This window comes from Rhinolophus ferrumequinum, chromosome 11 (assembly GCF_004115265.2).
Source record: "Rhinolophus ferrumequinum isolate MPI-CBG mRhiFer1 chromosome 11, mRhiFer1_v1.p, whole genome shotgun sequence".
Classification (NCBI taxonomy): domain Eukaryota; kingdom Metazoa; phylum Chordata; class Mammalia; order Chiroptera; family Rhinolophidae; genus Rhinolophus; species Rhinolophus ferrumequinum.
In genome coordinates, this window is record NC_046294.1 from 4,349,402 (window position 1) to 4,376,510 (window position 27,109).

The 27,109-nt window shown below is 54.7% G+C and overlaps 1 protein-coding gene across 1 annotated transcript in view; it reads right to left on the reverse strand.

Moving 5' to 3' along the window:
* Nucleotides 1-27,109, reverse strand: part of LRP5 (LDL receptor related protein 5) — a 103,598-nt gene that overhangs the window by 60,916 nt on the left and 15,573 nt on the right. The window contains exons 2-5 of the mRNA XM_033119194.1: nucleotides 13,203-13,599; nucleotides 6,864-7,061; nucleotides 3,062-3,258; nucleotides 1,541-1,672 (exon numbers count right to left, since the gene is read on the reverse strand). Of these exons, the coding sequence (XP_032975085.1) occupies nucleotides 1,541-1,672; nucleotides 3,062-3,258; nucleotides 6,864-7,061; nucleotides 13,203-13,599 (924 nt within the window). The remainder of the gene's footprint in view (nucleotides 1-1,540; nucleotides 1,673-3,061; nucleotides 3,259-6,863; nucleotides 7,062-13,202; nucleotides 13,600-27,109) is intronic.

The following is a 27,109-nucleotide window of genomic DNA, read 5'->3' on the forward strand; positions in this document are numbered from 1 at the left end:
AGGCCACAAGACACCAACTATCAGATCACCTCTCTCCGAGCAAGAGGCAGCAGCAAACCCAGGCCCAGGAGGTCCCAACTTCTAGAACCTTCTCTGCTGCTTGCTGCAGGCGACCCCAGACAAATGACCTACCTTCTGTTTTCTCACCTGTAAAATGAGGGCATTACTCCAACCTGGTCAAGCTGCCCCTGGCCCTCGAGTGTCTACCACCTACCCTTCACCGCTTAGTCTGAACCCCTGGTATCGCTGAACAAGGCAACAGAGCCTGGTCCTCCTGAGCTCCAGGCCCAGCTTCTCTCCCGGCCTCACCTTCGAAGCCAATGTGAATGGCAACGTGGCCCAAAGGGATCCAGAAGCTGGTCTTCTACACACTCGCCTTTCTAACACCCCAAACAATTCTCTAACTCACCGTCTCCCCCCGCAGCCCAGCCCTAGCACGGTGAGCCCCAGGAGACAGGGCTCGCGTCTGCGCTGCTCACGCGGGACCCCCGCACCCAGGAACTGTGCCCAGCACACAGCAGGTGCTCAGTAATGAATGAACTGAATGAGGTGCCATTCCCGGGATTCCTAAGGGAAGCTCTGAGCAGCCGGGGACCCACTTTAAAAGAACCGTGAGGACTGGGCCACCCTCATCTCTAGTTCCCAAATGGTGCCGTGTCCTTTTAATGATTTCCCTGTGTGAATGACCTCCCAGGGTCACCTGGGAAAACGGGGCTCTTCGTAGGTGGGGGATGCAGGAGCCAGCACGCTACGCACGTAACAGACCCTTTGGTGCCACAGAGAAGACTCCACGGAGGCAGAAGCCCTGCCAGGGAGGAGAGGAGCCCCCGCCCCCAGCACGACCACAGGTTCACCCAAGGCCTTGGGCTGCCAACAGCGGAGGGACCAGGACACCCCCAGGGTTGGGCCCCAGCGCTCAGGCAGCAGGCGATGGACCGGCAGCCCTGGGCAAAGCGGGGAGAGAGTGCTGCCAGTGGGCTGCTCACTTCAGAGTCTGCCCCACAGAACCCCTAGCCCATGGGACCCATGGCACACGCCAGCCCCCCCGGAAGCCCCTGCCCTCCCTTTGTTCCCCCCAAGGGGCAGTAGGCCCAGGGGTGGCCACTGCCTGCCCTCTCTCCCTAATCCCCTCGCTGGCCAGGCCCTACGCCCCCGGGGACAGGCCGATTCCTGGACTCAGCCCGTTCCTGCAAGCACAGACCCTGACCCTGACACCCGGAAATAAAGAGGCTCAGACACGGCCACAGACGAGGGGGTGACACGTCATTAAACAATAACCATAGTACGAGACCTTGAAGTACCAAGTGCCTGAAAATTAAGGGGGAGAATGAAAAGGTGGTGAAATACCTACAGCAAAGGAAAAACAAGGTGTGTGGGGGAGGGGGGTCAACTGAACTCTATGCACTGAAAATGCCCATTGAGAACACGTCCGCCACCTAACTTTCCACAGGGGGTTATTACGGCATGAAGACTCCACGGAGATGGGACGGGTAGAAAACCCATCCCGCCAGCGCGGCCCCGCCAGTGCCCTCCGTCTCACCTGCCTTGCACGTCTTGCCGTTGTCCTGAAGCTGCACGCCAGTGGGGCAGGCGCACGTGTAGAAAGGCTCCCTCGGGGATAGCAGGCACAGGTGGGAACAGCCACCGTTGTCCTCTTCACATTGCGTGCGGACTGGGGAAAACGGGACAGGGTGAGAGAGAGGTCCAGCACAGGTCCCGAGAGAAAGAGAGAGAAAGACAGAGAGAGAGAGAGACACACACACACACCCGCTCCCACCACCACCACCACTTGTTTCCAAACAAGCAATACCCCACCTCCTCGGAGCCCACCCCACCCTGGGAGCCCCAGTGCGTCCCTCTGCCCAAACGCCGACCTCATGTGGCATCGGGGCCATCACCACGACACCCATCCCACCTCCCTGCTGACCCCCGCCACCCCAAGCCTTCAGCCTCACCAGACAAGCTGCCTGCCATTCCTCCAATTTCTCCCAGCCACTCTCAGGGCCAGGTGTGGGCATCCTCCTACCTGGCACCCGGCCCCCCATCTCCTACAACAAGAGGCCCTCCTCCCCTTCAAGGCCCTCGAGGGACCCCTCCTCCGGAAGGCCGCCCTGGCTGGATCTCAGGACCTGCCTATGCGGTAATGACGGGGCACCCCAGACGGTGGATTCCGGGAGCAGAGGCCCGTCTTATCTCTGCGACATGCTTGGACCCTATAGGTTCTGCACAAATGCTTGGTGGCCACACCCGGACACTGGGCTGAGGCCCTCGGTGCTGATGACAATGGTTTTCATTGTCCCAAGCCTTTCCACAAGGAATATGCAACTGAACGGAACAAACAGTTCCGGTATCGCACCCTGCCCAGGGCAGGCTGGGGTGCAGTGGCCCTGAAATGTGGAGCATCAAACCCACTGTTAACTGAAGCACACTCACTCGCTGGTGGTGCCCCTACCCTCCCTGCCTTGTGTGGATGCATTCAAGGACCGTGGCGCTAACCAGAAAGCCACTCCCGACAGCCCTCCCCTTCCTCTCGGAGCTGAGGACAGGTGCCCCTGCGTCCCCACTCGTAAGTTCAAAGTTTGAACCTTCTACAGCGCTGTGGCTAGAAACCCCTGCCCGGGTCCCATGGGTGCAGGTGAGCCCAGGGTCCTGCTCTCATTGGCTGCCTGTCACAGGAGCCCTGAGCCTGTGCGTTTCAAGCCTTTCACCGTCAGGGAACCCCTGGCACGATCCTATGGGAACCCCAGACTGAGAACCTTGGCTCAGAGAAGATTTTTCATTAATAAATACGTAATTTCCCTTGGAACTTGAAAATGGGGCAATCGTCCTTGGGAATCTCTGCCACTTCCAAGGACCACTGGGTGGAGCCCCACCTAAAGCAGCCCCCACACTAGCTCTGCAGAGGGGCCTCTCCCAGACCTCCGCCCAGCCCGCCCCTGCCCTCCGCTCTAGCAAGCACCCCCTTTTCTCCTCCACTGGCCGGAGGGTCGGCCTCCCGCAGAGCACGGGCTCCCGCTGGGGGAAGTCGCCAGCCCCCACGCCCCCACCCACCCTGACTTACAGTAAGGCTGCCGCTCCGGGCTGAGCACTTGAATGTCCATGGGCGAGTAGAGAGCACTGAGAATCTCCTTCCGTTTCTCCCCAGTCCTCTTGTTACAGGCGTGAATGGAGCGGGTCTGCCAGTCGGTCCAGTACAGAGTGTCCCCAGAGAGCGTCAGGGCAAAGGGGTGCGTCAGGCTGCCCTCCACCACCTTCTGCCTGCAGGAGCGGGAGGCGGAGGGAGAAGCCATCAGAGCCCCCACGGTCCCTCAGCACCCAGCTTCGAAAGGTTTCCACAGTCCCCGCTGATCCATTTACACAACCCAGGACAACAGCAGCTGCGAGGGAGCAGAGTGAGACCAGGGCAGAGGGTCCCAGGAACCCTCTCTCAGTGTGCACAGGGTACCTTTCAGACCCGGACGGCCTCCCGCCATCCCTGACCATAACACACAGCCGGCTGCTCCCTGTGCAACCTGTTTCTAGAACGGTGGCTGCTGGAAAAGTGCCCCACAGAGAAGAAGGAAGGAAGGAAAGTGGCAACGAGGAAGCCTCACTTGGTGATAAGAGCTGATGATAAACACACCTGTCCTGTCCTTATGTTTTAGAAACTCAATACAGATCAGACCAAACGTACTTGCTCCTCCCTGTAAGGCCAATCATTTGTCTCAGACTAATTCAACTTGTATCAACACAAGAAAAAGATTTTCTCTTCTATGTATTCACGATGCTCAACAAACCAGAACAGCTGGTATCATGTGTGACAATCTCCTTAAGGCCCCTCCCCTCACTATAGGCTCCCGGAGGGTGGGGACTATGGGTGGGTGGTCACTACCACATCCCCAGCCCCTGGTGCAGTACAGGGGACAGTAATGCTCAAAAGGAGTTTCGGAACACCCAAAAACCATACGCTCATGCTCTTCCTTGATCTGACCTGACGTGACCTCTTTTTTGTTTCTTTGATGGCAATATTTTAAAAAATTTACTGAGGTGAAATTCACGTAACACAAAACCAAAGTGAATAACTCAGAGCCATGCAGTCAACTCACAACGCTGTGCCACCGCCACCTCTATCTAGTTCCCGAACATCTCCGTCCCTCCACGGGAAAACCCAAACCTATTCAGCAGTTGCTCCCCACAACCTGACCCCAGCAACCACCAATCTGCTCTGTCTCTATGGAGCTGCCTGCTCTGGACATTTCTGCGTCTGGCTCCTTTCACTTAGCAGATTCACCCATGGAGCGTGTACAGTGCTTCATTCCTTTTTATGGCTGCAGAATATGCATAGAGAGCGAGCCATTTTGCTTATCCATTCACCATTCCTCTGTTAGTGGACACCCGGGTTGTTGCCACCTTTCGGCTACTGTGGACAGCGCTGCTGCAAGTATTTGTTTCAATACTGAGTTTCAATGCTTTTGGGTTTACACCTAGGAGTGGACTTGCTGGATCACGTGTTAATGTTTACATTCCGAGGACCCACCCAACTTTCTGCTGGTGTTGCCATTTTTTGATCAGAGAAGCCAGAGACCCATCATTTCTTGGGCTGTTCCACCTCCCCAAGCCCTGCCTCGGCCAGAGGTGCTGCGGGAAGCTAGTGCCAGACCTCAGTGTACCTCACCCACCCTCACCCCTCCTCTCAGGGCGCCTCCTCCCCTCTGGGTGCAGCTCCAGCCACACCCCCTCTGCCTCCCATCAAATCCAAGAGCTCCCCTGGTACCCCAGCCTTTACTGAGTGCTTACTGTGTCCAGGCACTGTGCCCCAAGTTCACGTGCATTGCCAAATCGGATACTGTGGCTACATCTAGAAAGTACAACCACTACGCTAACTGACATGTAAGGCCCCGAGCCTCAGAGCACTGACGGGACCAGCCACGGTCTCTGCTGAGAGGGGGCTGGCAGGTGTGCCTGGCTCTGGCACCTGCCCCCCTTACGAGCAGACCATGCTTCCACTGGACCAGCCCTGGGCACATCCATAAGAGCGCTGGCCACCTGTGGTGAGGCACGCAGAGCAGGGGCTGAGAGTGGACCCTGCAGTCACAGCATCTGGGCTACAACCCTGGCTCTGTCTAGCTGTGTGACCTCGGGTGAGTTCACATGCCCCTCTGAAACAGAGGATCAGAAGAGCAAACACTTCATAGGGTTGGTGTAAGAAAGGAATGAACTGAGAAAATGTCCCGGCAAACAGCAAGTGTTAGGGAAGAGTTAGCCACCATCATCAACATCGATCGTCACCACCATCATCGTCACCATCACCACCATCATTACAATCGTTAATATCACCATCATCACCACCATCACCACCATCACCACCACCACCACCATCATTGACACCACTGTTGTCACCACCACTATCACCACCACCACCATTATCATGTTTGAAATGCCACCATCCATCACTGTCCCTCATCACAAACCCTCGACCAGGGCACCCCCACCTGCAGCCATTCCAGCGGCTAACCCACCCTTCATAACTGCCAGGATCACTCAGCATCCCAAGGACCACGGTTTCTTAGGCTGGCACACTTTCTAAATCTCAAACCAGGCCCCAGGCCAGTCTATGCTCACAGGGACAATGGGATAGAATGTTTCGAACCAGCCCGCCTGGCTCAGCTGCAAGCGACGGTCCCTCGGTCCAGGAGGAACGGAGGCCTCCTGCCAACAGCCATAAAAGTGGATCCTCCAGCCTCAGCCAAGCCTTCAAGTGACCCCAGCCCCCGCCAGGAGCCCGACTGTAACCTCAGGAAACACCCTGAGCCAGAAACACCCAGCTAAGCCACTCCTAATACCTGACCCCCAGAAAACTATGTTGTTTTAGGCTGCCAAGTTTTGGGGTATTTTGTTATATGGCAATAGCCAACTAATATACAAGGCTGGATAAAATGTGGCAAACCTGCCGACGTCCTCAAGCCTGTGTGAGCTGGTATCCACCTGTGTTTATGGAAATCAAGCCACTGAGTCCTCTCCATCCTGTCACCGCAGCCCTTGGCAGTGGCACCCAGAAACTCCCTGCCTGGGCCAGGAGCCCTGCCAGCGCAGGAACGGGGTTTGTCCTCGTGGGGGGGGGCCTGGCATCCCTAAGACCTGGCACTTAGCCAGCAGGTGTATATGCTCAATGAATAAACTGCCTTCACCTGTACTGGAGGGTACATTCCTAATCTAAAGCATAATGAAGTAGGGAGACCGTTAAGCTAAACTGACCAGAAAGCTCTAAAAGCAATTACCCAACAATGAAAAAACATCCTCACATTCATTCAATCATTCAACCCATTTTATTGAGCACCTACTATGTATAAGGCCCTCTGGCGAGACTGGGGAATGATAGTGAACACCAAGACCGACCCTGCTCCAGCCTTCAGGATGCTTACGTGCTGGGGGAGGAAGAGAGTGCCGTGAACTGTACACAACCCTGTTGGACCCTTGGGCTTCAGGTCCACAATCCCTTATCTGCAGTTATGAAATCCAAACTTCTGAAAATTGAAAGAGCTGTGTCACTCATTTAACGGCAAAACCTGTGCATGGATGTGGAGCGATTTACAGCCTTTTCCATTTCACTTAGGATGAACACTTTACATTTTGCTATAAAAGTATTCACATGGTAGACGGCAGATGTCTCTCCCTCCCCCAGCCTCGCTAGGGGGTTGATGTCAGATGAGGGGTGTGCAGTCTCTTACTATTCTAAGTTCTGAAGGGTCCTGAATTCCTCAGGCCCCCAGGGTTCAGATACGATACTATAAAGGATCCTAACGCCCAGCTTGGACCAGCCAAGGGTCTGGGGGCAGCTGGAGTGCGGTGGGGAAGCTGGGGTCCACACCCACGCGGCCACTTACCGGAAGGAGCCGTCCAGGTTGGCGCGGTGGATGAAACTGAGCTTGGCGTCGGCCCAGTAAAGCTTCTGCTCGTCCAGGTCGATGGTCAGCCCGTTGGGCCAGTAAATGTCCGAGTCCACAATGACCTTCCGGGTGCTGCCGTCCATCCCCGCCCGCTCGATTCGGGGCGTCTCACCCCAGTCTGTCCAGTACATGTACCTAAGGAGAAGGGCAGAGGAGACAGCGCTACCACATCCGCTCTGTGTTTGTTTTCTGTCTCCACAAATGCAAACAGAAAACAACGCAGTGACTCCGCCCTCACATCTCACCCATCAGAGATGACCAGTGTTTAGGGGCTTGGGGTGTTCTCGCTGGTGACTTGTTTTATAAGCAGTTAGTAAGAAACCAATTTTGAAACAAAGTTGGGTAATCAAAACAAACTGTGTCCAACTTGTTCTGAGTTAGCAACATCTGGGCACCCTGTCTTTTTACTATTAGAAATCCGCCTTGTTCTTTTCAGTGATACAGATTATTTGTCATTTATTTACTATAAATTATTTAAGTAATTGCGCGTTGGATGTTTGAGTTGTGTCTGATTTTTTGCTACCATGAAATTGCTGTAAACGAACCTCTACAAGACAACTAGAAACATGTAGGATGGAATATTACTTGGCGCTGAAAAGAAATGCGCTATTATGCTATGACATGCCATGGAGGAACCTTAAACGTATATTATGAAGTGAAAGAAGCCGATCTGAAAATGGTCCATATTGTGTGATTCTAACCACATGATATTCTGGCAAAGGCAACACTTACGGAGACAGTAAAAAGATCAGGGGCTGCCAGGAGCTGGAGCGGGGAGGGAAGGGGGACCGGACAGAGCACAGAGGACTTCCAGGGCAGTCAATGACTCTTTGATATTACAATGGTGGATACATAACATTAAACCTTTGTCAAAACCTGCAGAACCTACATGGATGTATAGGAACTCTCTGTACTTTCCCCTCAACTTTGCTGTGAACATAAAACTGCTTTAAAAAAATGAAGTCTATTTAAAAAACACCATCACCTAGGTGGGAGGTACCCTGAATGAATCACAGCAGTTACTCCTGGCGGGGTTTGTGGGGGACCTGGCTTGGCTCCTGCATGCTCTCCAGCTCCCGGCGAGGGGCCCCCATCCACGAGAAATCACAGCTCCTCAAAGCCTTTCTCGTTTCATGTCCCACCAAGTGAGTGAAGACAATGTGCTGCGACACCAGACATCCGGTGTGACAGGTTCAAACCCCACCCGCCAGCATCCAGAGATGCCCCCAGTTCTCCAGGCCGGTGGCCCCTGTTTTTCTATCCCGTGACTCTCCGCAGAGAAGGACAGTGCTGGACTTTCCACTGGGGAACTCCTCTGCTGGTCACGGTCCATGAAACTCCCCAGGTGGCATGGTGTCCCCAGCCCCCTCCTTCTGAGATGGGCACAGATCCTGGCCATCGGCAAAGCCCGTCACCCTCGGTCTTAGGGACCGCTTCAGAGACAGGCGGCTCGTTCATGCTGGGCCCACGGGACTCAGCCCAGAACCCTGACCGGGAAGGCAGGGGCTCCCGGGAACCACCTGTGCCATCCCGTGCGAGGGCCTGTCATCCTGGGACACCTAAACCCAGGTGGGGCGAGGTGGTGCCACAGGTCATCGTGTGAATCTGAGAACAGCGTCACTCCACGGGCCCTCTTCTCTTCGAGCTGCTCCTCTCTATTCTCAGCCAGGTCCCCCTTCGCTCGTGGCCTCCACTTCTTCAGAGGTAAAACTGCACCCATGTCAGCAAACCCTGAGCTGCCGTCCACTGGGGACCAGCGCGGTCATCGGGGAGAACAAGCCCAACCTTGCCTTTTGGGGGGTCTCTGTCCAGCAAGAGAGGGAAAATGATACATACACAGCTGCTACCTATCCCTCCATGGGAGCTCTGCGGCCACGGGAGCTGCGGGTACCTGAGGGGCCACCCCCAGCCACGGGGCCACGCAGCCTTCCCAAATCCCCCATTTAAGGAAACCAGAGGCTGTCACTTCTGGGCCAGTGCCGCCACCACCTTCCTGTGATGAGACTGACGTGAATGAGCAGGGGCTCCGTGTGACATGTACTCTCCTCCCCGCAGGGACCAACTGCACCCAGCTGTTGTCACCAAGCTCCCCAGTGGGGACAGACAGGAGAGCACACTTCACACTGACCACCTCTCCAAAACGCCTCTTTGTTGTCTCCTTCGCATCTAGTGAGAACTCGAATGGCACAGGGAAAGCGGGACTTACTATGCCTACCGGACAGATGGGAAAACTGAGGCTCTGAAAGGCTGACCTGCCCCAGGTCACATGCGAGTGGCAGCTCTGGCAACACAGGGTGGTTCCCTGTTAAAGGCCGGGGCCTGGTCATCATATGACTCAGCCCTTTGCCAGCAGGCCCGGGCTGGTGGTGAACTTTTCCTGGCAGCCCAAGGCTCACAGGTGCTGTCGGCCAGCTCGGCAAAGGCTCCAGCCAGCCTGGTGCAAATGCCTTTGTCTCCCCTCGCTTCCACCGCCCCCCTCCCCCCTCCCGCGGCCTGGAAAGAGCCCAGCTCTCCTGCTAGGCCGCCACCAAGGAGGTATCAGGAGAATAAATCTCAGAGCAATCCCCTCGCAGCCTCCCCCCAGGCTCGACGGCAGCCAATGGGACAGACCAGAAAATGTGAAGGCTCAGGACCTCCACGAGAAGCATAATTCAAATTCCTTCCCCCGAGTTTCATAACAGAGGCCGCTGGTTTCCTTAAATGGGGAATTTGCAAGCCACTCGGTTACCAGAGACGGGTTGGCGTGGACGTGCTCTTGCAAAGTCCTGAACGCTGCCACAGGCCCAGCCAAATTCCACGGAGGAAAATCAACTTCCGAAGAAAAGCACTGCAGCCTGGGCTTTGTGCAGAGGCTGCGGTTGTGGTTGTGTTATTTTAGGGAAGGGCCGTTCTGCATTTTAAAGAGGGGGTTAGGTTTCAGGCCGGGTTTAACTTAAGACCCAGGAGCCCCTGCAGCCCCTCACGGGCTGGCACAGGCCAGGCCTCCCCCAGTGCCGGGCTCAGGTCCTCAGGGTCAGAAGGTCCTCCCCAGGGCCAGCTCTGCCTCCCCCGAGGACGCCTGCGTTTGCCCCCACGTCACTGAAACGGCTCAAGTCCAGTCTCTGGGGTCCATGGGCCTTCCTGGCCGCGGGCTCTGGTCGCACGCACACTGTTGTGGACACTTGGACTGAGAACTTTCCTTCCTGATGATGGCCGGGGCGGGTACCCCCTCATGTGAGGAAGGACCCCAGTGGGGGATGGTGTCGCAGGAGGGCACAGGAGATGGCAAGGGGAATCCAACGGGGTCAGGACGGGGCAAAGCTGCTCCCTGCAAACTTGTGTCTGTAGCCAGGATGGAGGACAAAACCTCGCTCTCACACAGGGCTCCTGTGCCCAAGACTCTGCCCAGACTCCAATAGACTAGCCTAGAGTCCTCCCCTCCTGGGCAACGTGGTGCCTAAGGGGCATCTCAACCTCAGCCACCGTCACAGAGGAACTTGGGGACCATCGTCCAGTGTTCCCACCTTCATTTGATCTGGTGAGTAGCAGAGACTACTACCACTATTTTCACTCCCTTCTTCATCAGACACATTACTGGGGCAGGAAAAAGGCGTGGGGGAGTGGGTGGGGCCCCAGCTGTGCTGCCCAGGACATCAACACCAAAGTCAAGTTTGCCCTGGGGGGAGGGGCGTGATCCTCGGTAGATCTGGGGGAGAATTCAGAGGCAAGATCAGAAAGGATTCCAAACATTTAATGAGAAAAGCCAGAGACTGACCGGAGATGGTGCAGGCAAAGCCAGCCTGGATGGGAGTATGAAGACTGCTCCCAACCTAGCACCAAGCACCTCCCAACCGAGGACCTCACAATCAAGGTCAAGCACCTCCCAACCTAGCACCAAGCACCTCCCAACCAAGCACCAAGCACCTCCCAACCGAGGACCTCACAACCAAGGTCAAGCACCTCCCAGCTGAAATGGCAAAAGGCCAGAGGAAGAAAAAAGAGAAATCTGCGTGTGGACATGGAGACTCTATTTCCACTGTGGGGATGGCCATGTTTAGTATAAAAATAGTTAAGTTTCTTGAACCTACTAACTGTTCTTGGTGCTTTCTGTACCAGCACTGTGCCATCCTTGTTTTTCTCCCCAACCTGCATGCAAAGTGCCTGCAAATCCAGCTGGTTCTACCTTCAAAATCAACCCCAATCTGGCTACTTTACACCCCCAGCTCACTACCTCCCTGGTCCAAGCCGATACCGTCTACTGCCAGCATCACAGTCATAGCTGCTCGTGGACAGTCATAGCTGACTAGCTGCTACTCATAGCTGCTCCCACTCCAAAGACGACTTTCATTCCAACAGCCACAGGGATCCCCTTAAACATGAGTCAGACCAGGACTCTTCCACTAAAAACCTGATCTGCCCCTGGCCCTGACTTTGAATGCCACCCCCAATTCTCCCTCATTCCACCACAGCCCTTCCAACAGGCCCAGCCCCTGCTACCCCAGGGCTTTTGCACTGGCTGTTCCCTCCACCTGGAATACTCTTCCCCACATTGCATCATGGCTCTCGCCCTCATCTGCTTCAGGTCTCTGCTCAAAAGTCACAAGAGACCCTCCCAGGCTCTGGACCTACTATGGGAAGCCCCTCACCCCGCCCTTCCGATCCTTGGCCCCTACTTTATTCTCCTCCCTGGCACACACCCCTCTCAGAACACTCTCCATTTACAGCCTTCTCCCCCCAGTACATCATAAAGGTCTCAAGGCTGCTCCCCTCAGCCTCTCCCACCACTGACAGATGGCCCCCTCTTAGCTAAGGAGACTCGGCCATGCCAGCTGCCACCTCCTGGAAGGTGGTCGGTGACTACAGGAGTCTTGGAGCCAAATTGTGGCGTGACAGAGGTCTGAGATGGGGACCGTTCACCAGGCAGTACAGAGACCATCCCGGAAGGTCAGCCTGGCCCCTGGGCAGCTTAGCTCACTTGGAAGCGGGGGGAGAGGGACCTTCAGGGAAGTCACTGCTTGGCATGGACCCCCAGCCCCAGGATGCTGAGGCCGGGGTGCTCCTCTGGTGGTGGGGGCAGCAGGTCAGCTGGCCTGATCTCAGTGAGCCAGACAGTGGGGCTGTAAATTCCACACCATCCTCCCCCCCCGGGTGTGTGCACTGACCCATGCACACACATACACACACACAGGCTCACACCCCTCATTTCCACACTCAGGTCGCTCACACACGGCTTTACACAGACCAGCCAGCTCTCTCCCCACATCAGAAGCCAGTCCAGTGCAACACACCCACGTAAGCAGGCTGACTGGGCCACAGCGCCCCTCACACGGCCTGTTCCCTGAGCTTCCAAGCCCCCCAAACCCCCCGGCCTGCAGGTAGCACAAAGTCACCAAGCATGGGCTCGCAGTGGAGACAGGGATTTTCTAACTTAGACAATTCAGGCATGTCCCACAGCCAGTCCTCCCTGGCTGTTCTCATCTGCAACGGCCCAGGCTGGTACTTCTCCCAGGGGTGTGGTGACATTAAATAAACTAACACACAGTGTTTCCACAGGGCCTGAGGCCAAAAGACAGCTATTGTGTTTCTGCTCAAGATGTCAGAGAGCCGCCTCTGACAACTAAACCAGCAGAGAACTGGACAGACATGGCAGTGGGTCGGCTCCTGCCAGCAGGCAGTCCATCACCTGGCCTGGTGCAGCCCAGGTAAGAGTGTGTCATTCCCAGGCTGTAGGAAGAGGGGACGGAGGGCTGAGGAGTGACTGAGCAAACAGCTCCCACTCAGAAGAGTCTAGAATGAGCCTGGCCTGGCTAGCCAGTGAAGCTTGACCATCTCCGCACAATCTCTGCCTCCCGTCCTGCAACCCTTCATACGTTCTGAGATTTCCCACCACTCACAACGCCCGCCTGGAACTCGCAGCCAGGCCCTGAGCCTTCACGGGCCTCCGTGAATTCAGACAGGGAAGCAGAGGGCTTCCGGGACACACCAGGGTGTGAGGTGTGTGAGGTGTGAATTCCACCTGTACAGTGTTCGCACCTCCTCAGTTCCAATCACACACACACAGGAGACGTCTGATGATTCAAATCCACGGCCAACCGTGACCAGTGTAAAAAAGAAACATGGCTATGGACCATCCTGGGGAAATAATTCTCAACAACAAATTCTGAAAGGTAAACTCATGTTAAGGTTGCCAGGTTTTCTATGAAAAAGCAACTTGGGCTCAAACAAATTCAAGAGGGCAACCATGACCAGCACAGCCCACCCTCCCCCCCACCAAGGGGGACGGGCAGCTGGGTTTACCCGTGAGCGGGGTCCAAGGCAATGGCCCGAGGCTGGTCAAGGTCTTGCCAGAAGAGGACCTTCCGGGACGTTCCATTGAGGTTGGCCACCTCGATGCGATTGGTCTCTGAGTCCGTCCAGTACAGCTTCTTGCCGACCCAGTCGCAGGCCAGGCCATCGGGGGACACCAGGCCAGAGATGACCACGTTCTGCACGGCAGCCCCCGTCTGGTTCAGGTAAGTCTGCTTGATGGCCTCCTCGCTCACGTCTGTCCAGTACACGGCTCCCTTGGAGAACTGGAAATCCACCGCCGCCGCGTCCTCCAGGCCACTGACCACGATGGTGGACTCCAGCTTGACTCCGCCAGCGTCCACCAGCCGTACATCCCGGCGGTTGGCAAACAGCAGAAGTGGTGAGGCTGTGGGGACAGAAGCAACCCGTGAGGACCACTGGCTGAGCCAGGGGTGCCTGGCCTAGGACGGGGGACTAAGTGCACGGACCACCCCAGGTACCTCACGGCCAAGGCCCTCCAGCCCCTTCCTGCCACGTCCCCAAGACGGTGCCAGGGAGGTGCCCGGGCAGGTCCAAGCCATTCACAGGCTCTTTCAATGCAACAGTGTCGTTACTGAAATCACCGCTGAGGGCTGTCGTTTGTCCCACCCAGGGCTGGGGGACTCATCGTGCTATAGCCACCAGCTCCCACAAGGATGCCACGACCAGGCCACACATCATTCAGAGGCTGCACAGAAGTCCTATCACCTTCGTCAGCCAAATGCGGGGGATGGGGACACGAGAGCACAGCCCCAGCTGTAAAGCCCAGGCCGCAGAGCCTCAGGATTCCCTTATAATTCCTGGACCACTTTCCGTGCACAGACCCCTTCCTGGGACTGAGGCCTCAGTTTCCCACCCTGGAACGCCGCCCCTCTGCTCAAAACCCTTCGCTAGCTTCCTGTGCCACTCAGAGTAAGGTCAGGCTGCCAGGACAAGCGCCTGGCTCAAATCCTGACCCCTCCTTTAAAAGATGAGAAGACACGTGGAGGATTCGAGGGCAGGACCCTCTACGGGGCTCCACCACTCCCACTGTCACTGTCACCGCCATCACCGTGTCAGGTCTACAATTCTTCACGGCAAGAAGGGACATGGTAAAAATCAAGCAAAGGGATGTCACAATGATATCTGAGTTGGGCAGATATAATATAAAGAACACCTGTCCCCAAATCTCACTCCTCCTGCCCCAGGCAGGTGCAAACGTAGCAAAGAACACTTGCTTGTCACAGGCTGACAGCTCTTTGCAATTCACACAGTGACCCCACCTGTGCCACGACCGTTCAGACTGTGGATGACATTATGCCCATTTTACAGATGGGGAAGATAAGGCTTTGAGAGGAGCCTGCACAGCTAAGCTCTATGTCCACAGGACACCAAAGGCCTCCACACTGAAAGCTCATCATGCACTGGATACTGAATACAGGCGTATTCAGTTTGTAAAACTATCACTTTTCTGTGTATTTGTACTTTGATAAAAAGTTCTTAAAGATTAAAAATGAAACTTTCCGTTTTCCCAGTTGCTCACAAGAATCTTTCCCAACCTGCCAAGGGTTCCGGTAGACCCTGCGCTCCGGAGGGCACAGCTGCCCAGCTAAGAATGCCCTGCCCCCGGCCAGCACACAGCCTCTGCTCTATAAACACTGACTGGGGTGTTTACATTTCACCCATCCAGCCTGCAGCACCCCAACTTCAAGACAGTGAGTTACTTCTGTCCTGTGAGAGGCGAGAAGGAAGGGGGGGTGGTGCCGGAAGGGTCCTGGTCCCCACCCCCCCCAGAGGCTCCAGGACACGGAGCAGGAGCGACGTCCACCAATGGAGGCCTGGCCAGGTAGCCTCGGAGGGTCAGCCACAGATGGGAGAGGAGGTTATGCCCAGGGTCACGGAGGGTCCGGAACCTTCCGAGGGCAGATCAGTGAGGACGGGAAGACAGTCGTGCGTGGGATCAGGAGGGCACCATGGCCCCACAGTACGTTCCCATGCCTCATGGCCATGATGCTCCCAGGCTCCCCAGGGTCCCTGCGGCAAGGTCCCCAGCTTGTCCCACTCATGCGGTGAACAGATGACCCACCGGGCATGCTGAGTTGAAATTCTACACTGGTTCTTAACATTGGGGGGGTCACAAAGCCATCTGAGAAGCCGATCCCCTCCGCTAAACACACGCAGGTGCACACATGGTACTGTCACCCCAGGACGTACCCCTACCAGGGGGGAGCCAGCTCTGGCCTGAGAACCCTATGCTAACACAGGCAGGGTGAGGGACGCTGACTCCTCTTTCTACTCTACATGAGCATCTCTGGGCGACAATGAAAGGGAGGGTGTCAGGCGTGAGCAGGCTTCCCGCCGCCACAGGTATCCCAGGTGTGAACGCCAAGGGTGGACGGCCACAGACTGCTTCCCAGCCAGGAGGGGCAATGGTGGACGGCAGTGTCCCACTGTGTGTGGCGGGGGGGGGGGGGGGGAGTCGCCAGTCCCAGCTGCTGGCCAGAAACCCAGTGAACCTTCTCTGACAGCACAGTCCCGGAGAGGGATGGCGCTGGGGCCGGGACAGGAGGCAGGGAGCGCTCAGAAGCTGCTCCAGGCACAAAAAAATCCTAGCTCTGCTCTGTTCCTTGTCCCTGAACTGGAAAGACCACATTTTCACCACGGTTTACACTCTGGGCAGTTCAGGTGCACCCTTCAAAGGCCGCAGACGGGGGGTGAGGGGGTGTTTTTCAATTTCCTGTGCTTTCCCAAACTGAGAGTCAGGGAGGGGCGGCGGGCAGGCCTCGGTGGAGCCCCGGCGGGTGTGGCCAGGGCGGGCACGGGCCTGGCAGGCAGGCTCTTTCCAGGAGGAGCCACGTATGCTCCTAAGACGATTAGAAACCAGCACACACTCAATTCTTAAGTGTTCAGATGCACCCCCTTCACTCTTCTGTCACCTGGGGAACTTACAGCAAGGTGGGGGGGCCCTCTGCGTGGGTGGCACCAGCCTTCCCCAGCGGGCACGGGCAGCACCTTCTCTCCCAGTCCCCTCCTCAGGGCCCGGGCGACCCTAGCTAATGTGGCCCCATGCCAATGAGGGGTCCCGGGTGCCCCGGCCCATCCAAGAGACATGGCCTCTTTAAAAGGCCCCCTCCTGTCCCACAGGTGGAGAGATGCTGGGGCAGGACAGACAGAGAGAAGCCAGGGGGCTGCGGGCAGGAGGAGGGCCAAGTGGGAGCAGAAGAACAGCGTAGAAAGAGGAGGAAAACGTGTTGGGAAAGGCAGCCAGGAGTAGTGGGACTGGCTGAGACCAGGACGGAGCCGGGCGGGCGGGCGGTGCCCAATGTCACGTAGCACCTGCAGGCACCATCTGGGCACATGCAACTGAACAAAGAACCCACCGCCGTGTCCTATATTCCAGTGGGGGAAACAGATAATAAGCAATAAATATCGTCAATAGATCAAGCAATATTGGGACCTTGGAACATAAACACTGTGGTTTGGAAAACAGAGCAGGGGGAAGGGCTTGGGAGTGCTGTTTCACACAGATGGTGGGCGGTCTCACCGAGAAAGTGACAACTGGGTGAAGACTTGCAGGGTTGGAGGGGGGCACGGAGGGAGGGTGCCCCCGGCAGAGGGAATGCCAGTGCGGAGGTTCTGGGGCTGAGCGCTCGGGAGGCGGGCAGACGCCGGTGCTATGTGGTCCTTCCCCAGGGACGTGTCCATGCGCCCAAGACCCTCTCCTCTCACAGCCTCCTGCAGGTCAGGGGTCATGGCTGCATATCCCCCAGGTAAGGAGGCTGTGGCTCCTGAAAAGGTGCCTTGACCTGCCCCATGTCACTCCACCCAGGGATAGCTCTTGACGAGTGGCCCAAGCTTTGGACAGTGAAGAGAAACGATGCCATGTGAGGAGGACAAGGAGGGGAGGGTGGACAGGCTGAGAGGTCTAGCCACTGGCCCGGCCGTCACCATGCTCTGGGACGCATGTGGAGTCACCGGGAAAGACAGACAGACTGTCACCTGGCAGCTGCACATGACAGGACAACCCTTTCCGCAAATACCGTGGTAACTGGTACTAAACCCTCTCCCTGGCAACCACCCTTGCAGGAATTTAAATCAAGGAACATCCAAAGGAAGGAAAAGGTAATTGTCACAGTATTTGCTTCAGCCTTATTTGTAATAAGAAAGAAAACAAGCAAAATATCCCCAATATCAGGGTAACTAGATTGTTCTCTCAGTGGAAAGCTGCATCATTAAAGTAATAAGAAAATGATTGCAGCGACATCAGAAAATGTGGAAGGTATCATGTGAGGTCAAAACACACACACACGGCATGCCCATAAACCTAATGCACCCTGGAACCACGGTTATGAGAAAGTGCTAGGTGGGGGACAGAGATTGAAAAGGAGACAGGATTAGGGAATGACGACCTTACTGAGTCTCTGGGTAAATATAATATTTTTAATGTTTTAACGCCAAATTCCCTTTATGTTGCTAGGAAGTTATCAGTGCAAACATTTTTTTTCAGGACCATCTACATCACCAGGGCAAGCAGACGAGGTCGGCCCCCAGAGCGTGAGGCCCCCAACCAGCTCAGGGTGACAGCTCAAAGCAGGACTGGCTCAGACCTGGGCCTCTCTGACGTCAACGCCCTGTCTGTGAAATGGGGGTAATTACTACACCTACACATCAGAGACCGCGAGGCTTGAAGAGGACAATTCATACAAAGGCTCAGCCCAATAGCAGCACAAGCAGCACACTTGAAGCACTTAATCAATACCTGCCAGGCAGTGGTCCGGGGCTCGCTCTACTGCTACTAAGGAAACTACATCACTCAGACTCGGGGGCCTGGGTTCAAATCCCAGCCTGGCCTCCAGCTGTGAGACTTGGGGCAAGACTTTTCATCTCCACTCTGAGCCCAGGTTCCTCGTCTACAAAGCAGGAAATTGTAGCTACCGTTAAAAAGAACTCAGTCCCACAGCTGCTTAACAAGGTGGTATAGAGTACCATAGGACCCAGCAATTCCATTCCTAGGTATAGACCCAAAAGAACTCTAAAAAAAACAGGGACTCAAATACCTACCTACACATGCAAGTTCATAGCAGCGTTACTCACGATCGCCAAAAGGCAGAAACAGCCCGAATGTCCAACAGATGAACGGATAAACAATATGTGATATAGCGGTATAGCGGAATATTGCTCAGCCATAAAAAGAAATGAAGTACCAATACACGCTACAACATGGAAGAACCTTGGAAACATTCTGCTGCGTGAAGAAGCCAGACACAAAAGCCACATATTGTATGATCCCATGCACATGAAATGTCCCAAACGGGCCAATCCATAAAGACGGATAGATTAGTGGTTGCCAGGGGCTGGGGGGAGGTGGAACGAGGAACAAGGTTAGTGTGGATGAGGTTTTCTTCTGGGGTGATGAAAATGTTCTGGAATTACAGAGGTGGGAGCTATGAAATGCCACTGAATTGTTCACTTTCAAATGGGGATTTTATGTTACATGATTTTTACCTCAAGAAATAATATTTTGTAAAGGTACCGCTGCGCCCTGAGCCCACTGACTTCTCCCTGTGACAGTCTTCCTTCGTCCTGGCTTTCCAGCCGGTTTAACCAGGCACAGATTACCCTTTCCAAGAGCCTATATTTACAGACACGATCCTCAGGACACCCCACAACGTCTTCTGCACCTGCCTGTTAGGGGAGTGGGACCAGGCCATCCCCACCTACTTCTAGGACGTTCCCAGGACCCTCACCCAATAGGTGTCAGAGAAAGGCCACTCCTTCCGCCTCCCGTCTCGGGTCGCAAGACTCGTGATTGATTTACAGTCCCTACCACAGTAGAACCAGGAGCCTGCAAGTCCCAGCACCAACAATCCCTCTTTAACCCACGTGAGCACATCCAGTTTTTATATATAGAATTCATAGCAGATGTCTGGGCTTCCATTCCGATAGCCTGTATTTTACACCGTTCACATGGTTACACTAAACACAACCCAGCTCAAGGTAATCCAATCCTCTGCTCCTACAGCAAAATCAGCAACATTTTTCAGACATGCCTTATTGATATTCACCAAGCGTTACATTGCTCACTGGAGCAGGCTGGGGCCTAGACACAAACTATGGATTCATCAGGCAGGAATGGTCCTGTGTCCCGCACCGGTCCCTGTGGAAGGCCAGAAACAGAAGACAGCATGGGGCCACCTTCAAGGAGCCTACAATTTAGTCGGGCAGGACACACACTCCACACATGCACATGTACAGTTAACCACCTAAGCAAGAAGGCAGATGAGTGACACGACAGGAGGTGCCTGGGGCCGGGAGGAGAATGAGCTGTCAGATGGACCTGGCAGGCTTCCTGGAGGAGGAAGAGCTGGCTGTGGGTGGCCCTGGCAGGCTTCCTGGAGGAGGGGAGACTTGAGCCTTGAAAGATGAACAAGACTTAGCAAATGCTGAGCATGCCCTGGCCTGACACCAAGATGCAGCTACGCACTCAAGTTAATTAATCCCACTCACAACGGCTCATAAACAACTTCCCTGACGCCTAACAGCTCCGAGCGCCTCTCAACTCGAGTCTCCCAAACTGGTTATTCACACAACCCACCCTGCACACCATCTCGTACCCCGCCTCCCATCCCCAGAGGCAGGAGTTCTTCCTTGCCACTTCTGCCAGGTGCCACACCTCCAGGTATGCCTGGGTCCGCACCCACCTTCCCTCCACTGTTCTCCTACTTGTCCAGCCCTGCGCCAGGAGCACCATGTGCCCAAGTAAGAAGGTTCTGGGACCAGCCGGACGTCTGGAGAGCCAGTCCCTCCCTCCAGCATCTCCCTCAGGATATCCAGGCTGTGAGGGCCACTACACCCCCTCCCCGACATGTTTCACAACCAGTTTCCCAAGTTCTACAGAATCTCTGTTGCAATTTTTTAGAGCATTTTTAGTTTATACAATATGAAAAAGCAAAAAATATCACAGCTTAGCCGGGGGGACAGAAGCATATACAGTGATGCTTTATTGTGTGAAAGCCTGGCTTTAATGGTTTATTACATGATGGTGGGAGACCGATGGATGTGGTGTTTGCACACCACTGTAAATGTACTTAACGCTACTGAACTGGACACTTAAAATGGCCACCGTCATGCAGGGTGTCATGCAGGGTCTCAGCTCCCGCTCCCCACATAAGAACATAGGACATGGTGAGGCCAAACAGGAACACCCATGGAGCCACAGGTAGGGGAGTCATACCACTATATTCTCACTGCCGGCTGGATTGGAGACACAGGGAGCAGGATCCACACGATCTGCAACCTGCCGTCCACCTGCCAACCAACCCCACTTGCTACCTGCAATCTGCCATGCGAACTGCAATCACTCTTGCTAGCCCCCATTTGCTGCCAGCATAGCCACGGCAGTTATATTAGTGGCCAATGGCTCACTGGCTACAGCTGACGGCCAACTAGCCACAGCTGATGGCCATCCAATCACAGTTGATGGCCATTTACTACCTGAGCCAGCACCTTTCCACGTGAGGCCGAGAGCCTGGAAACCGCACTCCTGGCTCTGTCCCCACAGCCATCATGGTAAATTTCATGTGATGTGTATTTTAACACAATTCGAAATAATACGAATAAAAACTGAGTGTCGTAATATTATAGATTATAAGCTACTAAAAAGAATTATTTAGCACTACAGTTGCAGCCTTCATTTAGGATTTGGGTTTTAAATGTTGGCTGGTCATTGATGCACGTCCACATCGTACTATTTATTCTGTTATTTAAGCCAGTGTAGACTCATCTTTTCTCATGTCATTAAAGGGGTTAAGACCCAATATTCCCTTTGATTTGATGTTCAGACTTTCCTCGATTTGCACAGTGACAGCCCCTTTGTGCTGGCTCTTGTGTCCTCTTGGCATGTCCCCATCGTGCCCTGAGGGTTACTTTCTGGCACAAAAATATGTTCCAGGCTCCCGTACACTTTTCCCTCCCTGCCCTGGCCCTAGAATCGGCCTTTTCTCTGGTTCTCTCACTGGGGAACGATCTTTCGAAGCCAGAGCTGGGCACTCGGTGTGCTCACGGCCGCTGGGAACCATTGCCCTCAGGCCTGCTCTGTAGACAGAGCCAGGAAATACACCCACAGCTTCTTCTCGTCCTTCACAGGCTCCCTATCTGAGACTGCGCCTATTCGCGAAAATGCATTTATATTCCTCCAATCAATACCCACGCAGCCTTTGCGATCACTCCTGAACTCAGGCACGAAGAGGGGTGAAAGGCTGGAGTCTCCCCACACACATGTTCCCAGCTGAGGAGGACCAAGTAACCCTGCACCTCCTTGGCTCCACTCATGCTGTAAACGACTGTCCTCTTTGCAGTGGAGCTGGTGGCACGCAGCTCGCGTCCCCATGCTTTCTGCCGGTGATCACCGTGTGAAATGGCTCCCAGGCACGGAGCTGAAGGGCTGCCGTGTGCTGAGCAGAGAAACGGTGTTGGGTGAGCTTCATGCAGGCCGGGGTGACAGCGTGATTGGCTGTGTGTTCAGTGCTCATGCATCAATAAGAGACATTAAATCAGGTGTTTTTAAACAGAAACACACGTGAAACAAGGTTGTGTACTGATCAGTGCACAAAAAGGTTGTGACCAGAGGCTCGTAGGAACCTACCCCTGTATTTTCCACTGGGAGCAGTGGTTGGGTATTTGCGAATTCGGTGTTTGCTGCGGTGAGTTTATAGACACAACTGAATAGGAAGAATGGACTGCATGTCATTGTTTCTGTATATATTTCTTTCTCTGCGTGTGTGTATGCACACATGGTAAAATCTATGAGTTCATGGCGGTCCTTGAAATTTTAAATATTTCCACAGGGTACTTTCTAATCTTCTCCATTTCTACTCTTGCCAGTACTTTCTCCAAAGTGGAAACCTAGCTTTTGGGATTATCTGTATATCTACTTATTTGCTCAACAAAATCAACTCCCAACCACTCCCGCAGGCTCTGCTGGCCTGACACCACTCTCCCCGCTCCCACCTTTCTTCTCAGACATGGGCAACCCCAGCCACGTCACCAATGGCATCTCTACGTGACACCCCCTCACCACCCCACTTCCTCAAACACCAGGCACCAACATTTCTGCACCAGGAAGGGATGGGAAGAGCACTGTTGGAAATGCTACTGAAATTATACATCAATTTAGGGGACAGGCACCTCTCTCTGATATTGTCTTCCTATCCATGAACATTTATTTAGGTCTTCCCAGAGTGTCTTTCTATAAAATATTATTATTTTTTTGCATGCAGTCTTGCACATTATTACTTATACTTCTAGTTCCTTCAAATGAAGGTACAATCATCGTGTTTTTAAAAAGAGAAATAAAACTAACATGACTATCACAGAGACGGACGTCAAAATCCCCGTGAATCTAATAATAAAACATGAAACCTCAAAAGACACTTGGGCTGGGGTGGAGTCCACGTTTAAGGCGACATGGGAGCCTAACCATCCCCAAGCAGGAAAGTTCTATTTCCCCTCTAAGAGGAAATGAGGGAATGCATGAGAAGCGCTGATCTGGCCAAAATGCTGGCGACCAAGGAGAAATCTGTGCGGTCCCACAAGTGCATGAGAGGTAGACACTTAGCTCACAGAGGTTCAGTCCCTCTGCTCCAAGGGCAATATAAGAACCACGCACTTGACTGCCAAGAACAAGGCTCAGAGATCTAACGATGAATGGAAATGGCACTGCTGTACCATGAGCAGCATTCTCAGAAAATCATACCTCAACTTCTCATGGAACTTTGTTAATTAAGGGGGAAGAAATATTAAACACCCACACTCACTTTTATGTGGGCAATTCCTTGAAGCCAGGGACCTGCCACCCCTCATTTCCATCCTCGGGACCCAGCTCGCGGGAGACGCTCAGCACCTGTGCCGCTCCCACTGCGGGGCTGAGGGGGGCGTGGGCAGAGGCCACACAACTCCAGGGGCAGAAGACCATGTTATCTCGAGCTTTTACCAACTCAGACAGGCTCGACTCGATAACACAATCCTGCAGGTATCCATATATTCTAAAGGATAGACTTGACATTTACAACAATAATAAAACCTTAGGTTTCCTTTAAATGAGCAGATGTCCTGCCTTTTATGGAAAGCTCAGCAAACTCAAACTTGCAGGCCTGAGAGGGCCCAGCCAGAGTGGAATTCTCGATAACATCTCCAAACGCCCCAGAGTGACTCCACTCCCCCGGCTTCCACCTCAGCTGAGCTATCATAGCCCCCCAAAGACTCCCCCATTCATCAATCCATCTCAGGACCCGCTAAGAAAGGGAACACCCCCAAATTCTTCTCCCGGCCCCCCAACCTGGCCTCAGCCCCCATAGGCTCCCCAGCAAGGACACTCCTCCCCTACCCCCACCGCCACCCCTCACTCCCACCAAGTCTCCAGAAGACCTCACCCTCTCGGCCTCCATGCCATTAGCCATTCCCACCCCCACAAAACCCTCCCTGGTCTCTACACCTGGCCCAGGTGAAAGCCCGCCCAGCTAGCCCCACCTCCCCTGAGCTTGCTGTCTGTACCCTCCCCCGACAGGGCCCACACCCCGCCACCTCAGGGCAGGGATGGCCGATGCCACCCACTGGGCCCCATGCAGAGCAGGGCACAGCTGCCAAGGGGTTTCTGGCAGAGGGCCCTCCTTCCACCCTTCCCATTACAGGTGCTGCCACGATAAGGATCGACCAATGAGCTGTGAGCTGCTGACATTTGCATAAAAATAATGAATAAATACCATATTTAGCTTCAAATGGGGGCATGCAGCCAAGGTGGGTCTAGGACCGGAATTCCTTCCCAAAACAAGGCTGCTCAGGTTGTCAAGGGCTTTTATTACAACCACAAGGGTGGGGAGTTCAGAATACACAAAACTAGGATGGTACCTCCTGGGCCAGGGCAGGTGGGTGAAGGCTGGGAAGCAGATGCAGGAACCTTCCAGAACCCTGCAAGGTCTACACTTGACCTGGGTTAACGCGATGAGCTGGGGACATTCATCAAGCTGTGTGACATCACTGGCTGCAAAACAAAGGCCGCCACCTCTGGTGCCCACCTGCCCTGCCCCAGCTCAGCACAGGGTTTGTGTCCTGCTCCCTACATTCACCTGGCACCTGCCCAGCTCCTGGAGCCTCCACACCCGCACCCCCTACCCCACCTCACCCCCACCCCCGCTTTCCTCCAGACACACCTTTGCCCCAGGACCCTCGGCCAAGCCCGGGCTCCCAATGCAGTTTGGAGCTCGTCCTCTTCCTCCCAGTTTAGTCACCCAATTTCTGCTGTCCCCCAGCCCCCCATCGTAGCTTCTCTCATCCTCACACACTCACACTCACACACTCGCATGTGTGTGCACGCACACGGCCCTATAGGAAGGCGGCAATTAACCCTGAGGGCCAGGCAAGTTTCCAGAGCAGGGACCATATTTCAAAGGTCAGAGAAGCAGGCGAGCAGGAAATGGTCAGGGTCAGGTTTGGGGGTGGAGCAGGAAAGAAGAAATCAGTTGTGAAAGATAAAAAGAAAATGAGGTCTCTTGTTTCCAACACCTTACAGCACAAAGAAACAGGACGTAGGCCTCCCTCAGGCCTCCATTACACAGGGAGATGGGCTGGGGCGGGGGTGATCCCCTTGCATGGGGTGGAGGGCTATGGCCCTGGGGCAGGTCAGAGGACACTGTGGCTGTGCCAAGGACAGGACTGAACCTCTGCTCGAGGAAGAGCCTGGGTCGGTCGCTCTGGAAAGTCCCAGGAGACAAGCAAAGGCCCAGGACCTGACCAAGGGCCACTCTGTGCATGCCAGAGGGACGCCAGGGTGTCAGTCGGGCAGCCCACTGCTCCCAAAGGTCACTCTGAGCGTCCCGACCCTGGCCCAAGTGACCTGGGCTCCCCCAGGAGTGAATGTGTGGCCTAATTCCCACGCAGAGAGGGTCACCCCCAGCCTATGGTCACCCACGCAGAGAGGGGATGCCTATCAGATGGTCATCAAGCCCCCCACCTTTTAAGTCTCAGCCACCCGTGCCCCGTCCCCAGCCTAGCACTCACACGGGACAGCAGACCCTAGGGGGATGGGCAGAGGAAGAAACTAGCGTCTGCTGCGGGCCCACTGTGCGCTCCCCACCCTCTAGCTGCCCCAGCTTATCCTCATGACCCCACAGGTGAGGTGCAGTCTTATCTCACTTCTTAGCAGCTGGAGAAGCTCCAACAGGTGGAGCAGCTCAGGAGGCCACGCAGCACCCACGTGACAGGCGGGGGCGGGCTTCAGGGCCCCCTGACCTTTTGCTCCACGACCTCTCACCCTGCCACACAGCACCCTACAGACTCTGGACTCTGAGCCTGTCTGAGGGAAACAATCCCCAGAGCAACAACAAGCAGCTCAAAGAGTGTAAAGCAGACAACTGTTACCAAATCTCGCGATGGGAGTGGCCAGGAGCTTCCGCGGACCGTAAGGTTCAGCCGTGACACGGGGTCATTCATTCCATGCACTCAGCAGAGTGAGGAGACCACCACCCAGAGGTGACAACTGTGAAGAGGCCACACCAAAGCCAGAGAGACAGTAAAGAACAGTGCTGGCGATGTCACGTGTCACTTTGGGCACAACCCAGCCTACACACCAGTAATGGCCCTCTTTTCTCAACTGTAAAGGGCGCCTAGGTAGAGGGGACACAGCCAGGCATGTAATTACCATTTGAAAGGCCCTGGGAAGTCCCACAGCGAGGAAATCCAGTTCACTTCCATTATTTCAGGATTTCCCAAATGTATCTGACCACTGAATATTTTTCAGTTCGAACGCAGGGTAAAGTGAAATGGAAAACACAAAAGTTCAACTGAATCGGATGCGCCAGGAGAGGCCTGGCTCAGCACCCTCCCTTCCCAGCCCACCGCCGCCTCTGCTCTCTTTCGTGGACAAGAAGACTGACGTCCATCAGCTCCGCTCTCCCCACACTGCGAGAAGCCACCTCTGGCCATGGCCACGACGACAGCCTTGAGGATGGGGCTTCTCCATCCGGTTCCTAGGAAACCGTGTGCAACACACCGCCCAGATACACAGGAACCGGTGGTCTCCCGGACATTGGTCCCCACTGACGAGGAAGCGTCCCACCCACCAACACAGCACAGGACCCGAATGACCCCAACGGACCAGGACCCCTGGCCAGTGAGCCCCCCGAGCTGCCTCAGTGTGGTCTGGCCTCCAGTCAGACTCCAGCGAGAGGAGGACACATCCCACGCCAGGAACAGTTACCAGAGCCAAATCTCCTTTTCCAAAACCCACTCCATTAACAGTGGTGGAAGTCAGGGTCTGATCACGGAACGCTGCTCAGCGGAGATTTTCCTGTGAGGGAAAGTGCTTTTCCCTGAAAGCCATTTCCCTACTAAGTATGTTTTTATTGGGCAAATACATCTATATTTCACCGCAGTGGCCAGGCAGGTGTTGACAGTAGTGGGGGGCCGGAAGCAGAGGCCCAGGGGACTGAGAGGGAAGGAAACAGGCAGCCAGGGCTCACCAGCAGGCACCTCTGTCTCTCCCTCTCTCTCACACGCGCACACACACGTGCACACACGTGCGTGCACATACACTCACTCTGCAAGCCCTCATTTTGCAGCCATGGAACCATGGAATGTTACCAGCTCAGTGATACCGACAGTAGGACAAGTTTTTAGGGACTGTGACATTTGACTTATATCTGCAAATGCGCCTTTTCTCTAATTAGAAGGTTTAGGACAGAGCAGAAAAAAATATGTATTTCAGAGTCCCAGTTTGACTTGCCAGAAACCAGCCTGTTACTGACATTCTTATTTTCGACAAAATATAGCATTCTGATTACATACCATTTCAGTTCAACGGCTCCTGGCTTGCCAGGCTCCCGGAAGTGGCCCGTGGCCACGGC